Here is a 12,426-nt window from a genome sequence, read left to right on the forward strand (position 1 = left end):
GGGAAAGAGCACATCAGGCAGAGGAAGCATCATGTGCGAAGGCTCAGAGAAGGTAGGGGGGAGGTGTGCTCAGACATGAGAAAGGTCAGATTGAGCAAAACGGGGTAATGGGAAGGTGACAGTGGAGACAGAGGTAAGGTCTGTCATGAAGGGCTTCCTACTCCATACTCAAGGCTGCCGATCTGAGTGTGAGAAGAGTGGGTACCACTGAAGGGGGAGGCGGGGCATGATCAGATCTGAATTTGGGAACAATCTCCTGACAACAGTATGGACCACGTATTGGAGGGAATGAGAGATGGTGATGGGCCGGACCATGGTAGGGAAGACAGAAAGAAGTGGATGGATTCTAGTAGAGTTGGCAGGTTTTGGTGACTGATTGATGGGGGAAGAGGGAAGACTTGCGGTTGACTTCCGGGCTTCTGGTCTAGGTGATGAGTGGTTGGTGGTGCCAAGCATTGAGATGAGGAAAGCAAGGAGGGGACCAGGTTTGGGGGTGGAGAGAATGCTGGGAATTCAGCCTTGGGCATGATGAGTTTGAGTGACTATTAGTCAACTGGGGCAGTTAGATATATGAGTCTGGAGCTCAGGAGAAAGATTTGGGCTGGAGATAGATGTCCTTATATAACTGTCATGTTTCTGGGCACCACTTCTTCCTAAGGGCATGTAGCTCCCATTTTGTAATGGAAACCATCAGGAGACTGTCTTGAGCATCTGTCATACTTTGGCTACATACACTGTATTCATTTTTCTGTCGAGTCCAGATGGCTGGCTAGATTGCAAACTCCCTGAGGGCATGTGCCTCCCATCAGATTGTCCTCCTCCGGGGGGAGCCATCAACTCCCTCAGTCCCCAGTTGGGTCCTGCACAGAGGGGGTCCTGATCTAAGTCTGCCTCTGCCCAAAGCTGAGCTCCTTAGGGCAGAGGCTGGACCTGTGTCTTCTCCCTGTCCCTGGTCCCCGGAGGCGCTGACACATGAGACCTGCCTCAAGAGAATCTGAGAGTCAGCCCCTTCTCCTGCGCCTCTGCAGCCCAAGCCTCAGAATGCAGTCACCATTGCTGTGTCTTCCCGAGCCCTGTTCCGCATGGACGAGGAGCAACGGATCTACACGGAGCAGGGTGTGGAGGAGTACGTGCGCTACCAGCTGGAACACGAGAACGAGCCCTTCAGCCCTGGGCCGGCCTTCCCGTTCGTGAAGGTGAGGGGCAGTTCCACCACTGGCCATATGGTGCCTTCATGGGCGTTAAAGAGAAGCACTCCCATGGGTGTATGAGTAAGGAAAAGGGGTCCCCTCTGGGCAGATGCCACCACACAGGAGCATAGTTTGGCAAGTGGACAGCCATTGTGGGAAGAAGAGGCCACCCCATCCTCTAGACTAATGCAACCCCACTCCAAGTAACCAGCTTAGTGCATGGAACCTGAGCTGGATTTCGACCCCCACTCACCCTTTTAGTGCGGCACCCCTGGGCAATAATCAACGCGCACAATGGCAGAGACTAGGAGGCGACAGCCTGCGTCCACTGGCCTCACCCCGAGCCTGGCCCCGGACCTCCCCTCTCCTCCCCGTGTCGGATCCCAACTCACCCCTCCTCCCCAACCCTGGCTACCAACTCCAGGCATCAGTCCCTGGGGGTCTGAGCCCGAGGGTCCACTCTCCCATCCAGGCTCTGGAGGCTGTGAACAGACGGCTGCGGGACTTGTACCCTGAGAGCGAGGACGTCTTCGACATCGTCCTCGTGACCAACAACCACGCTCAAGTGGGTGTCCGTCTCATCAACAGCATCAACCACTATGGTGAGCATGAGGGCTTTGGCCAGGACGTGACCCCTACCGGACACCCGGGGTTGGGGTCACTCCTCTGCAGGGTGCAGGTAAACCCACTGGAAACTCGAGCTCAGAGGGGTGTTGGTAAACAGGCCCTTTCAAGAAACAAAAGAAACCCCCAAAACCCTGCTTGTGTAGCATTGCCATATTCAGGGTGTAAATATTCCCACCATGGCTGATGTCAAGCTACCAATAGTTGAACAATCTAACTGGCTCCAAAAGTCCCTGGATGTTTAACGTTCGGCTCTTGCAAGCTGGTACAAGCTGGCTCCAGCACATCGCTGCACAGGTCCCACTCCCTATGTGATTGGGCAGGGCACTTGCTGCCCCTGTGCCTCAGTTTCTGTCTCTGCAAGGGGGCTGACAGGCCTTAAAGTCTGCTGGCGGAGGCAGGTGCAGTCGTCAGAGTGAAGGGACTTTGTGTCTTAGTCCAAACTCTTGTTTGAAAGTAATAGACCCTCCAGAGCCAGCCTAAGCTGAAGAAAATGATTTTTTTTTTTTTTTTGGCTGTGCCGCATGGCATGCGGGATCTTAGTTCCCTGACCAGGGATTGAACCTGTGCCCCCTATGTGGAAGCGTGGAGTCTTAACCACTAGACTGCCAGGGAATTCCCGAAAATGATTTCTTATTAGGTTACAGGTGTGCCTCTTGGAACCACAGGGAAGGAAGTGAAATTGGGCTCACAAAGGCCTGAATCCAAGTACTGGCAATCTCTCCAGGGCTTTTTTTTCTCTCTGGACCACATGAGCCCTTATTTCTGCTTCTCTCAGCAAATCTGTTCCTTTTTTTTTTTTTTTTTTTTTTTTTTTTTTGTCTTTTTTTCTTTACTTTTTTTTTTTTTTTTTCTTCTTTTTTTCTGTCTCTTTTTCTCTTTCTACAAACTAGGTTTCTCTGCTTTTCATGAATATGGCCCAAATTGACAAGTTTACAAGTCCTTGTTCCTTGTTTTCAGCAACCAAGAGAGGCCAGTTGGCATTTTAAAATCCTAATTTCAAATTGTTAGGAGCAGGGGTGATATTCAAAATGTTTAACTACCTTGTGACATAAGTACCGAGGAATCAGGACAGACACCACTTATGGTACTGAAGCAGACTCCTGAAGGACCCCTGCTGTGCCCTTCCACTGTGGACCCTCCTGTGTGAGGGGCTGGGGTAGTGATGGGGTAACTCAGTGGGCTCAGAGCAGCAGCGATTTATCAGCAAGCAAAGTTTTACAACCTGCACAGACATAGGTACTAGGTGACTCTCAGCCCAGGCTGGGAGGGAATCTAATTGGCCCAGCTTGAGTCAGGTGCCTACCCCTATCCAGTCAGCTATGACCAGGTGGGACCATGAGCCACAAGGCTGGGACCTACTTTTGTAGTACTGTGATCCCCTGAAAGGGGATATTACTGTGAGCCAGGCAACTCCTCCAGAGTTGTGATCATCCCCATTTCATGGTCGAAGAATGGAGGATCTCAGAGAAGGGGATCGCTGGCCTAAAATCACTCAGAGAATCACTCTGCTGCCCCACCACTCAGAGCCAAGATGGCATCCATTGAACACGGAGGGACCACTCTGAGGTCCTGAGGGTTGACCCAGGCATCACCTGGGTACTCTCTACCTCCTCTCCAGACCTGTCCATTGAGAGGTTCTGCATGACAGGCGGGAACAGCCCCATCTGCTACCTCAAGGCCTATCACACCAATCTCTATTTGTCGGCTGATGCAGAAAAAGTGCAGGAAGCCATCGATGAAGGTGAGTCAAACTGGGGAAGGAGAGTGTGGGGAATCTGGCTAAGGGATCTCAGAGGTGGGAAGCCTTGTCCTAAAGCTCTGAGCAGGCTCTAAGTGTTTCCATGGTAACTGGAAGGGGAGTACCTTCCTTAATTCCTATGACCTGTCCTGTAAACTCTGAGAACAAGGCCTCACCCATTTCACTTATTGCCCATCTATTCTACTGTCCCACCTCCTGTCCTACCATGTTAAGGATGCCTTTACTCATCGGCATCACCCAGCCTTCCGTTTCCATGGGAACCCTCCTTACAGTCCAGAAAGCTACTCCCTTCCAAGAATCTACCAGGTCAGTAGGAGTTCTAATTCCTGTGTGACCATGGGCAGCCTCTGTCCTCCTCTGGGCCAGTGAGGAGGGAAATCAGTACCTAGTCCAGCCTGAGCAGTAGAGTCTGGGAAACGGCCAGCATTCCAGCAGCTGGGCCGGCCAGTGCTGAGGTGAGATTAGAGACACAGCTGCAAGTGCTGACAAAGAGAATTTCCCTCCACATGTGTCTTTCAAGGGGCAGTTTTGGGGATGGTATCCATAGTCTCCTGACAAGGTGTGTTTCCATATCGCTCACGGAAGAAGACAGGCTCACAGGGGAGGAAGAGCTGCCCCACTGCCCAGGAGGGCTCCTCAGGCTGAAAGCTACTGTTATTTATTTATTTTGACATTTTATTGGAGTATAGTTGATTTACAATGTTGTGTTAGTTTCAGGTGTACAGGAAAGTGATTCAGTTATACATATATATATTCATTCTTTTTCAGATTCTTTTCTCATATAGGTCATCACAGAATATTGAGTAGAGTTCCCTGTGTTATACAGTAGGTCCTTGTTGGTTATCTATTTTATATATAGTAGTGTGTGTATGTTAATCCCAAGCTCCTGATTTATCCTTCCCCCCAGTGTTTCCCCTTTGGTAACCATAAGTTTGTTTATCAACCAACGATATGTTTACCTTCCTCTTCCTCTTTCATGCTGTCTCCTGCCTGGAAGCCTGGCCTCTCTCCCGCTGATGCCTCACTCCCCTGAGATGCTTGGGGTTCCAAGAGACTTTCTTTAACCAGGAAGCGGAAGCCATTTCCCTAGACAGATGTCACTCCCTCTGGTTGGGGTCTTGGCATTGGTCCGTATGTGTGCCTCTATATGTCTATAATTTAAGCCCAGGCTAGGGAGCAGGGGATGGTCAGGAGGCAGGCCTTCCCCAGGTCCAGTGGTTCTGGTTCATCTTGGTTCCAGCCCTGGCAAAGCTGAGAAGGTCCCTGGCCTGATGTCCAGGGCCTGGGCCTACTTACACATCCTCGGGCTAGTGAAGTTGTGGTGAGGCTGGCATTGTTCTTCCCTCCCAAATCTCTGCCTCTGTCCAGGCCTGCGACCCTAGATTCCCAAAGAGCAGGGCTGACGTGCCTTTGGAGAGGTGAAGAATTGGGGATGGGCTGAGCCCACTGCCTGGGTCTCCAGCTTCCCGGTACCGCTCTTTGCTGTCCAGTGAGTTCTAGTTGGAGCCAGGGTTCCCAACAGGCATACTGGGCCCTCTGGAGAAGCCCAGAGTCTGTGCCATTGTGGCGGCAGACTGAGGGGGTGCCCACACCCACCTCACCACAGACTGCAGCCTAGAATCTCAGCCCCAGACAGAGCTGAGCACCCTTAATTTTATCTTGGTCCAGAGAGGGTGAGGGACTTGCCAGAATCAACAGCGAGAGAGTAACTGAGGCCCAGCCAGGGTCGGGGCTCCTTCCCAGCCCCCCTGTAGATCTACATCAGGGGCCTGTGAGGAACTCCAGGAAGGACAGTGGTGGCCTGGGGGACCCTCCCTGCCATCCAGGACTGATGTTTGTCTGGTCCATACCAGCATAAACTTACTAGATATTAAAGTATTGAAATTCCCCCATGCCAATTAATAAATAGCTCCTGCCCTGAGTCCTCTGAGTGCCCCCTGTTCCCTGGGACACCTCCCAGACCTTCCGTCAAAGCAGCAACTAAAAGGGAAACCCTGGCACAGGCTGGGGCCTTCAGAGCCCTACTCAGAGCAAAAGCCACTATCCATTCTTACTGGCCCGTTTTGAAATATTCTGAATATTAGCCCTCGTTAGCCGGCCCCCGAGTCCTAGGTGAGGCAAGCAGGGCAAGGATAGCCTGAGATAGCCCTCTCCTGGCCCCCAGGCAGCTGAGGCAGGTGTCAGGGCCCTATTACCTAGACGAATGCAGACAATGCTTCCCTTTCTCTGCCCAGGGATCGCAGCCGCCACCATCTTCAGCCCCAGCAGGGATGTGGCTGTCTCCCAGAGTCAGCTGCGGGTGGCCTTCGATGGGGATGCTGTGCTCTTCTCAGATGAGTCGGAACGCATCGTGAAGGCCCACGGGCTGGACAGGTTCTTCGAGCATGAGAAGGTCCACGAGAACAAACCTTTGGCCCAGGTGCTCCACACACTCCCCAGAACCCTTGGGTGGAGCAAGGAAGCTCCCCAGAACCTGTCCTTGGCTGGAACCTCCAGCCCAGAACCAAACCCCAAGCTCAGCCCAGAATCCATCCAGGTCCCCTCCCTAGGTCTCAAGCCTTCCTCCCTCTCACCTGACCCCTGGGTCCCCTCAGCGAGCTTCTGCCTCTTCTTTGAGCTCCCACCTCTCTCACTGCATTCCCATCCCCCCTTTGAAGCCCACATTCTCTCTCTAAGCCCCTCTCTGAAGCCCCTACGTCTTCTTTGCAGCTCCGTTATGAGGTCTCCATCCCCATCGCTTCTCGGCCTTTTGGCTAAAATCAAGTGTAGGTCTCTATCCCCTTCCTGAAACCCCCATCCTCCCTCTAAGCTCCCAGCTCCTCTCTGAAGACTCCATCCTCTTTCTGAGGTCTCCATCCCATCTCTAAAAAGTCCCCATCCCGCTCTGAAGGCCTCATGCTCTCTCTCTGAAGCTGCCATCCTCTCTCTGGAATGCTTGTCCCTCTGAGAGATTCTCCCACTCCTCTGAGAGGGATCCCATCCTCCCAAGAAGTCCCTGCTTCCCTCACTGGCACCCTTCATTGGGGCAAAGGAGATCCAGCTAGTGTGGGGTCTGGGCAGCCCATCTGCTTTGGGCCACACCAGCCCTTCACACCTCCTGCCAGCCATTCCTTGGCCAGGGGCTCAGAGACCCTCACTCACCCTTAAACTGCTCAGAGTGCCACTGAGAGCAGAATACGCCCTAGAGCTGGTGGAAATTCCCTGGGGTTGGAGCTACTGGCATTCTCCAGCCCTCCAGGGAGCTCCTATCTGTGCTTTTAACAAAAATCCGGGTGCTCAATAACCCCAAAGCCTCTCTCTCCAAGAGCTCAGGAGGCTTCAGCTATAACTCCAGAGTAATCATTTCACTTTCTCTCTTGTTGGTTCCTTCTGAAATCCCTGAGAATCCAGAGCGGGACAGTTTTTCTGCTAAGTGGTAGGCAGAGCCCCAGGAGACCACTGCTTGCCCCAGGTCACCCAGCAAGTGAGGGGTCTCCAAGATCAGAAACCCACCTTTCCTGATTTCCAGCTGCGTTACAGTTTTCCTCTTCATCATCCTCTGGTCCTTTATTCACACCTCCTCATGAAGCTTCATTTCTCCAGGCACGGTAAAGAGTAAATCCTTTCCCTGACCCTACAGAGCTGGAGCGCGACACCCTGAGCCACTCATCTGCCCCAGGGGCAGGGTTGATATTGGGCAGTGACACATTGGTCTGTCTGTCCCAGCTAAAGTCCATTCTGATTGAAGGGTGCCCATGCCATAGTTACTAAATATTCTTAATATCCTCCCTGCTGATGAGCACAAAGGCCACACTTAACGGAGTTGCTGGACAGACACTCGTGTACCTGGTGGGCTGCTATAGTAACAGCCCTGGTATGGTTTTTCTGACTCAGACATCCCCAATCACAGCAGTCTGGACACCTAGACTGCCATAGGGACCTACAGTCCAATTGATGCATGCAGTGGCACGAGCAGGCGTAGCAGAACTGAGAGGTTTAGAGATCCTGAGAAGCTTTCCCACCCCAAACAGCAAGATCCTAGTGTTATAGGTAGGAGCTCAGCCGGGGAGGGGGCAAATGTTTGGGGGATGGGTGAGCTCACAGTGTGCCTTTGCCTTCTCATAGGGCCCCTTAAAGGGTTTTCTGGAGGCTCTGGGTAGGCTGCAAAAGAAGTTCTGCTCCAAGGGGCTGCGGCTGGAGTGTCCAATCCGCACCTACTTGGTGACGGCACGCAGTGCAGCCAGTTCTGGAGCCCGGGCTCTCAAGACCCTGCGCAGCTGGGGCCTGGAGACAGATGAGGCCCTGTTCCTTGCGGGAGCGCCCAAGGGCCCCCTCCTGGAGAAGATCCGCCCACATATCTTCTTTGATGACCAGATGTTCCACGTGGCTGGGGCTCAGGAGATGGGCACAGTGGCCGCCCACGTGCCTTACGGTGTGGCGCAGACACCCCAGCGGACCACACCCACGAAGCAAGCCGCATCTGCACTGTAGCTGAACCACCAGCTCTGCTGAGCCACATTGCTCCAGGCATGGCTCCATGTCATACACGTCGCCCAATGGACCCTTCTAGTTCCTCACCACTCTGCCCTTCTGCATGTCCGCCCTCGTCCCTGTGAGTCAAATTGGTCCGGCATTCTCACCAGCTCCCCTTCGGGCAAACACTGTGCCATGATCCTGGCTCAGAAAGTAAGACTGTGCAGAAAAGCTGGGTTTCAGGGGGAAGTTGATGGGACTAAGGGTGAGAGGGTCAGAGCAGCAGAATGCCTCAAAAGGAGCTTATGAAACTAGCTCAGTGTAGTACAAAGAACACTGCTTTGAGAGACATGGGATCTGGCTTCTAAGCTTTGTCCTGGCATTGTGCATGACTTTAAGTTCCCTTGCAAGGGACTCTAGGTTGAGGTGACTTCCCCCTGTGGTGCACTGGTGAACTCTCCATCCTTGCAGGAGCCCCTGCAGCCCCTTTGTCACCACTTCCAGGGAAGAACTCTCACTGCGTGATGAGTCAGTTTCCCCATCTTTTAGGGGGTTTTCAAACTCTCCTTTAACTAAAGAAGCTTGGTTTTATAAGATTGCCCTCTTTGAAGGAAGGATTCTGAGCCAGGGCTTCTCCTGATATATATGGTACCTTTGTACAAATTATAGAAGGACACTGTCTCTAGAATGAATTGTGAAAAGACGGCCCTTCCTCTGGACTGACCCAGACCACGCTGGGGCACACAGCTTGGTTAGCAGGATATAGGCTGGATTTTGGCCCCTACCAGCTCCTCAGCCCAGAGGCCTTTGTCAAATGGGCAAGGCACACTATCATCCACAGCAACCTTCCCTATAATTTTACACGTTTGGAAACCACTGGATGAGATGACCTGTCTACTTCCTGCGATGCCTTAATCTGAGTCATCAAGGGTCAGCTGCCAGGTGCAGGGTTTGTGGAAGGAGGGAGCGAGTGAATTTAACCTGCATGCAGACTCTCATCTGGCCAGCAGGGGGCACTGCAGGCCCTCCCTGGGAAGGCGCTTTACTAGGCCTGCTCAGTGCTTCCTTCGCTTTTGCTTTTTAGCCAGTTAATTTGTTCTTGCCTATCAACCCCTTCACCTCAACCCTCACTCCCTCAATGACTGTGTCCTACTCTGCTTGCCAAGCAACCCTGGTGGGGGGAAGAGGTGGAGAATTGGTGTTTACTGTTGTGAGCTCAAATGCAAGGGGAGAAACCTTAGGGGCTGAAGTGGGAGGTGGTCCAGGCTGAGCCCAAGGGAAGGCCTGCCTGGAGTGATATAGGAAATGTGGGGAGGTCAGGTCTGATGCAGTGACTGGTTAGAGAGGAAGGAGCTGCAGTGTGCATTAGCAAGATTCTCCAGCTATGGGATTGTGATTCGAGGTAGCAAGCTCTTCGTCACTAGGATGCTGTCAAAGGGACTCCAGGATGAGGTGACCTCCACCTGCGGTGCACTGGTGAACTCTCCATCCTTGCAGGAGCCCCTGCAGCCTCTTTGTCACCACTTCCAGGGAAGAACTCTCACTGCTTGATGAGTCAGCCTCCTTGTTTGCTGACCAGCTTGGCTTTCTCCAGAGAGAGGGTGGGACCTAGTAAGGCTGGTCCCTCAGGAAGACCCAGAAGGGGTGAGGAGACGTCAGTGGCGGGGACTGATTGCCCAGCTTCCCGGGTGAATCCCAGCTGTGAGCAAGCACTTTATGAAGAAAGCCAAAGGTGTCATCGGAGGTGTGTGCGGGGGGGCTGGAACACTTCTGGGGGCAGGAAAAGGGGTGACAGGCCACGTGAGGCCTGACCTTTATCCTTTTGAGGACTCAGCCCAGGGTCTGAATGGGCACAGGTTCTGGGCAGTGGAGGGCAGGATCGTAATGTCAGAAAGATAACGCAGGAGGGAGAACAAAGTCAGAAGACTGAGGTGGTTCTGGAAATGAGCAACTGTTTGGGTGAGAAGAGAGTCCTGGGCTGGGCTTGTCCTGTCAGTGCTGGAGCAGCTGAGAGGCTGGCCGTGGGGAGGAAGGGCAAGGCTGTGCTGGGTGTCTGGGCACCACCAGGGGACGGGCAGTTGACGAGGATGTCCTTGCACAGTGTCATCCCATCAACAGCCAGGATCCTTCTGGCCAACAGAGGAGGCCTCAGGGCAGAGGGTCTGGTTTGGAGCTCTTTCCTCTGCCGAAGCTCCCAGCCCAGCCAGAGATACTGTGAGACCTAAGGACAGCCTCCAGGAAACCAAAAGGAAGTGAGAGAAGGAACTCAATCCCAGTCAGTCTTGATCTTGGCCGAACCACACAAAGGCCTGCTTCTCCTTCCTCTGGGGTCAGAATCACCCCTTGGGGGAGCCTCCATGGCTCACAGAGCCAGCTGGTAGCCATGAGAAGCCTGCAAGGCTGGGCACAGTCGAGGCCCACTTCATGGCACTAGGCTGTGTGACCAGGGTGGACACTGCACTGCGAGGGCAGCACCAGGTGTCACCTAATTGAGATGCACTGAGGGATGCTGAGACCCCCAGGGCCTCACAATAAACGCCCCTGATTCTTCCAGGTCTCTCAGGAAGCAGGAAAACGTGATGTGGGAAGCAGCAAGATAATGCACCGTAAAAGCTGTGTATTTCACTGGAGCACTGTTAATAGACTTGGACAGCCCTCAGCGATGAGAGACACTAGGGTCCCAATTCTATTACTGAAACCATAAAAGAGCATTTCAGGCCTGGAAAAAAGCTTTCAGTGTCTGGAATAAAAGGCCAGAAGTCCTGGGGGCAGGCTTAGACAGCTGCCAGACACACCTTCTGATTGTTTCAAGGGATGAGGAGGTGTCCTGGGGAGAACATCGCTTATTGTATCAGCAGGCAAATTAAAAAGTCACGCGAGCACCAAAGCCCCAGGCCCAGCCATGGACTGCAGCCCTGGGCCCGAGGAGCCACAGCTCCTGACATGCAGAACCCCTGGAGCCCAAAGGACGGCACCCCAACAGCGCCTGCAGAGCACGTCCCAGGAAATTCTTGCCAGCCAAGTCCCAGACCCAATGGAAACTGCCACTTAGCAAAACAGAAGCCCTGTTACTATGCACTGAGATTGCCAAGGTCACTGCAAAGCAGCCCTCTCTGCTTTCTGAGAGCCCAATCAGAATGATGGGGATGTAGCAGAAGAAGCTGAAACCAGCAAGAAGTGAAAATCCAAGCTGGATCCAGCATCATAATGATACTCAACTGGTGTGCACCAGTCCAGCTAAACTGGTGATTAAAATATTGAAATGCCTCCATAACGGTTGTAAATAGCGCTGGCCTGAGCCCCTGACTTCCCCCTCCCCATGGCCTCAGCTGCCCTGGCCCCTTCGTCTCTTCACGATCCAGCAAACAGAGGCTCCGGGAGTCTGTGCCAGCATGATGGCCAGTGTCCACTCTGTTTGGGGATCCCCTGGCCATGCTGGCTTGGAGAGGTTAAGTAAGTTGCCCAAAGTCACACAGCTGGTAAGTGGCAGTGGGAGGACTCAAGCTCATGTCTGTCTGATGCTGGGACTCAGGCCCTTAACTCTTTTGCCATATGGCCAATACGTGCATAGACGTAGCAAGAGAAGCTTCATAGCAATGGCGTTCCCTTGACAGTCTGTTAACATGTTGACCCCCTGCATGTTAAGATACTATAATAGACTTGAGAGGGTACATCTTTGTTGTAGCTTTCTAAATAGCTAAGAGGAATTTAAACTAGGGCCAAACATTTGCAGATCTTCTAAAGCACTTCCAGACAACCCCAAGTTCTGTAGAACCCAGTTCTTATTGGGCTAATGCGGGGTTTGGCAAACGCAGCTCCTTGGCCAAATATAGCCCACCACGTTTTTGCAAAGAAACTTTTATTGGAATACAGTCATGCCCATTTGTTTACATCTGTCTTCAGCTTTCAAACTATAGCAATGGAGTAGAATTGTTTCAACAGTGACCAAGGAGCTGAAAATATTGGGTCGGCCAAAAAGATCGTTCGGGTTTTTCATTTCCATCCTACGAAAAAACCGAATGAACTTTTTGGCCGACCCAATATTGCTCTGGCTGTTTGCAGAAAGAGTTTGCTGACCCCTGGGTTAAGGCAAACATCCCTGGCCCGCTCCTCAGTGGGAGAGTCCTGCTTACATCCACCTAAGCATTCGGAGGTAGAGGCTGGCTCGTTCGCAGAGGGGGCAGCACGAGGCATCTCTGTGCCCATCTGCAGGCATCGTCAGGGATGGCAGGCACTAACTGAGAACCTTGATGCTAAACCCAGCAGACCCTTGGCATCTGAGGATTGAAGATTTCAAAGTTTGACTATTTTCAAGTGACCCATGGCCTGTTGTAATTTGGAATGTTGATGCACACATTTGATTTTAGTGTGCTCTCCCAAGCTGCTGGGTGAGGGGCA

The 12,426-nt window shown here is 52.7% G+C and overlaps 1 protein-coding gene across 1 annotated transcript in view; it reads left to right on the top strand.

Annotated features, from left to right (window-relative positions):
* Positions 1-8,046, top strand: part of NT5C1A (5'-nucleotidase, cytosolic IA) — a 14,335-nt gene extending 6,289 nt beyond the window's left edge. The window contains exons 2-6 of the mRNA XM_007453771.1: positions 1,029-1,196; positions 1,663-1,792; positions 3,436-3,558; positions 5,811-5,995; positions 7,681-8,046. Of these exons, the coding sequence (XP_007453833.1) occupies positions 1,029-1,196; positions 1,663-1,792; positions 3,436-3,558; positions 5,811-5,995; positions 7,681-8,046 (972 nt within the window). The remainder of the gene's footprint in view (positions 1-1,028; positions 1,197-1,662; positions 1,793-3,435; positions 3,559-5,810; positions 5,996-7,680) is intronic.
* The last annotated feature ends 4,380 nt before the right edge of the window (positions 8,047-12,426 follow it).

This window comes from Lipotes vexillifer, unplaced genomic scaffold (genome assembly GCF_000442215.2).
Source record: "Lipotes vexillifer unplaced genomic scaffold, Lipotes_vexillifer_v1.1 scaffold213, whole genome shotgun sequence".
NCBI classification, from domain to species: Eukaryota; Metazoa; Chordata; class Mammalia; order Artiodactyla; family Lipotidae; genus Lipotes; species Lipotes vexillifer.